General features: G+C 51.1%; 1 protein-coding gene across 1 annotated transcript; it reads right to left on the minus strand.

The window, feature by feature from the left end:
• Nucleotides 1-506: 506 nt before the first annotated feature.
• Nucleotides 507-3979, minus strand: stv (BAG domain-containing protein starvin). The gene is made up of 2 exons (XM_084604828.1): nucleotides 3741-3979; nucleotides 507-2357 (listed from the first exon to the last, which is right to left on the minus strand). The coding sequence occupies exons 1-2, from the start codon at nucleotides 3903-3905 to the stop codon at nucleotides 774-776; spliced, it is 1749 nt and encodes a 582-aa protein (XP_084460954.1). The 5' UTR covers nucleotides 3906-3979; the 3' UTR covers nucleotides 507-773.
• Nucleotides 3980-4298: the final 319 nt, after the last annotated feature.

Genomic DNA, 4298 nt, shown 5'->3' on the forward strand with positions numbered 1-4298 from the left:
CAATATAGGCGAATGTGCACAGGTATTCAATAATTAAGTTATCTGTGCTTTTTGTGCTAAGGCACTATATGGACAGTCTGTGTGAGCACACTATGAATTTTTTAAGCAGAACAAGTGAGAACTTATGTATTTCTCGCTTCCCAGACCTATCAACCTTTTGACATACCCAGTTTAATGATAACTCGAAAGTTGCAAATATATGTATTGACTTGAACAACAGATCTGCTTGGCACACAGTCTGAATTATGGTGCAACAGGGCCAAAGTAAATGCAATTTGAAAGCACAAGGTACAACTGAACATAACTATTCTAAGTGTCACCTTCCACAGCTCAACTCTATGCTGATGCCAGGAACTTTCTGACAGTTGAAGAGGTCATGTGATAATACGCAACTGGTACCAAACATATGAAGCAGCTAGCCTGCACTGGTAGTGATAACCTGAACTGCCCTCCCACTCTTCAATTCAAAGAGGCTGGTCGAGGATATCCAAATGAAAAGCAGGTAATGGGTCGAGACAAGCTAGACATTTATTATAACAACTTGCAACATACACTTCTTAAATACATATGGCAAAACAATTTATATACAAGCGTTGTTCTGACTTAGATACAACAGTATGTACAGCCAGTCATTGCAAGAAACTTTGGTTCTAGCGAGGCCACCCACAGCATCATACATTGCATGCAAGCATTCTGGCCACCGGTGTCAGTCCCTTTTCTTTACAGAACTGTTAACTGCAATACTGTGATGCGACGTGAAAAGAAAAAGTCTTTCACAGGTCTGTGCCAGAGTCCTCGGTGGGGATGGTGTCTTCGAGGTGTGTTGCCTCTCCCACACTGTTATTATCTAGTGAGGAGAGGTTCTGTTCATTGAAGGGGCTGGCAGATCCCGCATTTGCTTCTTGTACCAGGTTCGAATTGGCAGAAGCAAGTGAAGTGTCAATGTCAACAGGCATTGGAACAGAGGGTGGTTCTAGCACTGTAGAGTCATCTGCACCTGCACCACCACCCGCCAGTGGGGCCATCTCGACAGTGCGTGATGGCTGGACGTCTGATGTCACAACTGCTTCGACTTCCATTGGAGTCTCGTCCTTGTTGCCAACCTTCTGGATATCTGTGGGAGGAACACGCTCAGGTGGGTTGTTGATGCTGGACTGCTGTGAACTTGTTGGCATATCACCAATATTTGCAGGGTCAACTGCAGCAGCATCTTCACAAGCCTGTTCCCTGCCTCCTGCATCATCCTCTTGACTCATTTCACCAGGCTCTGCAGCCCCTTCCTGTGCCTCTGCAACCTCCTGAGGTACAACTTCAACAAGCGCATCTGTTGGAGGTTTGCCTTCAAGGAGATTGATAACTGACTGCACCTCCTTCACCATCGCCTTGCGCATCTTCCGGACATCGTCCTTTCCCGCTGGGTCAACAGAGTCAAGCTTAATCATGAGTCGCGTCAGCATCTCATCTAGGAACTTGTACTGCTTGTCTCCAGGCTTGCCGTTGAAATTTAACACTTGCTGCCGAAGGTCAGCAAGTTCTAGACTGATCCTCCGGATCTGCTCTTCCGCAGTAGAATGTTGTTTCTGTTGCTGCTGTGGGGGCGGCTCTGAGCCTTGCTTTGCAGGTGTAGCAGCCTTTGGGCCCAGCTTTCCCCCGGAAGATGACTTGCTAGCTGTTGGAGTATTCCTGGCTGACTGCTGGCACTTCTGCCTCGGGAACGTATGTGCCCAGTTCTTTCCTGATGTCTGCTCGTCCACTGGGTCGTCGACTCTACATTTGGCCATCGCTTCGTCGCCACAGTCCATTTCGATCGGGATCGTCCGTACATTCTCCGATTCTCCAGCCATCTCCGCGTCATAGTGATCCCGGGAAGAACTCCTCTGTGGTACAAATCCATCCACCTGGATGGGTACGGTGTTAACATTCTTGGGTTCCCCGGTAGATGCAGGAGCAGCAGCTGCTTGGGCAAACGACCTACGGGAGTGGCTCGGCTTGATTTCTCCATCAGATGCGTAGCCAGAGCTGCTTGACCCCGTGCGTGGTTCCACCATGATGGGGATATGGTGCACTCGCGGTTCATGGCGGGGCTTGGAGCACGACGCCCCGTTGCTGGTGCCGCGCCCTCCACTGGAACAACTGGACCGGCTGCCCTGGGAAGACGTCTCCGACGCGGCGTCACCTTCGTCACCGCCGCGCGACGACGATGCGCCTTCGTGGACCACCTTGATGGGTACGCCGCCGTCGTCCAGGTCAGAAGTCCAGCCGCGTCGCATTCGCGACTGCGGCGACCCGGGCATGGAGCCGGAGTTGCCGAACACAGAGCTGGTGTTGCGCCATTCTGGGTCGTCGTAGAAGGCGGGCTGCAATAGAAAAATGACCAAGGTAAGGAAAAGCGCACTCACATCAACAGCACCAAAAACACACCGTGAAACACACTTCTATGATACTTGACTGGAATTAATGCCCTAGAGTGAATGAGAAGCTAGCCACTAACAGTGTCATAGCACCACTAAGCAAATAAGGGAAATTTCTGCATCGCTCATTTCAGTTTCCTAAGAAGTAACTGCCTGCGTAGCTCATACCGATATTCCGACATGCCATCGTCTGCTTTCCCAAACAGGCCTCTGAAAGCTGCCTGGATACTAGAGATAAAAAGGTCGAGGAAAAAAAAAAAATAATCTAGGCACCTGGGACTTTCGCTTGCGCCCAGCCATTGCAACCTACGTCTGAGCTGCCAGTAGGTCCAACCTACCACCGCTGACGTCAAAAAGAACCCCACGACCTAGCTCCCCGTGAACACAAGTGAAAAAGAAGCGAGCGTTTCGTCGCGTTCGTTTAAAAGCTCGCACTTCACCCTAACGTTTTATTTCCTTTTTTTTGTATTGCCTAGCTTTTTCTTGCGGGTGTGACGTTTCCCCCTGTCAAACGGCATGAGCCCGTGACGTCGCAGCAACTCTGCGGGAGGGAGCAGCTCCCTTCGCCACGCAAAATAGCAACTCGCACTGACCGCCGACGTCTAAATATATTTGGAAGCAAAAAATCCCGAGCGCGCGCTGCGGCTGCCGGAGGAGATAAAAACGCGACAAGCACTACAGAAAGCGCCGCCAAAAGCAAGTATTCCCCTTTCCTCCCAACGCACGCAGAGATTCCGTTGTTACCTCTAATTTTTCTCCCTCCTTTCCTGCAGAGCGCAAGCGAGCAGCACAGCTAGATTTTTTGTTTGTTTAGCTTACGTCGCACTGCGGCTCACTGACGAGCGTTCAAGGTCTACGGCCACACAGCAGCTTGAAGGTTGCGCACGAGAGGCGACCATTGTGCGGTGCGTGGTGCCTCGGCCGACGGAGACTAGTTTCCGATGCGCTCACCTTTAAAGACGATGACCACACTCGAAGCTAACCAGCAGAAAAGTCAGATTAATGGGGAAGATCAACAAGAGTTACAACGTCAAGCAGACGAAGACGTTGCGCACGGCGAAATCGATGTAGACTCTAGTAGCCAAGCCAATCACGAAGCAAGCCCGGCCGCCTGAAGCTGTGCCTTTACCGCTAGTGACCCATTTATTGCAGAGCGGATGCGACTCGGAATCAATGCCGTTTGACAACGCGAAAACACATCTTAGCCGACAGTTATCGCCCGCAGACGCGACCGCGCAAACCGGCTAATTCAGCTGCTAGGGCCAAAATGCGTTGTCACATCTTGCGCAACACCTCTGGTAGAGAGTGTTCGCACACTGCGTTGCTTACCCTGTGGAATCTGCCGGTCCAGTCCGACGGCCAAGAGGGTGAATTGGTCTCGTAGAACATGTTATCCTCTTCGGGCTGAAACCCGAATCTTCGCAGTATCTCCGATCGTCTCTCGTCCGAGCTTCGGTCGGGATTAAACTGAAACGGGACGCGTCTGTAGCTCATATTTATCGGCTACCCCCACAGCGCAAAAAACTTGCAACGGTCTCCCACCTACACGCAGAAAGGCAGAGAAGAGAAAAGGGAGGAAGCCATGCACGTGACGTGTCTCGCGTCATGCGCGGCAACAACCAATAACCAACGACTACAACAAAACGTCATCTTTTAAGCTGACGAATCAAAGAAAGGCTGGCTGACTTGCAGCGCCATCGCGACACGAAAATTAGAACGAGAAACTTCTCGAAGCTCTCGAAATATCCGGCTGTTTCGTTTCTCAGGCCGCCTCCGGCGTGTTCTTTCGGGAGTCGTCGCGAACATTCTGGACTGAGAGCGCCAAGTTCGAACAGCGCAGTCACGTATTGCTCCGGCGCGTGGGACAACGATTTGTCTCTCTTTCCT

Source organism: Amblyomma maculatum, chromosome 5 (genome assembly GCF_055883805.1).
Source record: "Amblyomma maculatum isolate TAMU_Amacu chromosome 5, ASM5588380v1, whole genome shotgun sequence".
NCBI classification, from domain to species: Eukaryota; Metazoa; Arthropoda; class Arachnida; order Ixodida; family Ixodidae; genus Amblyomma; species Amblyomma maculatum.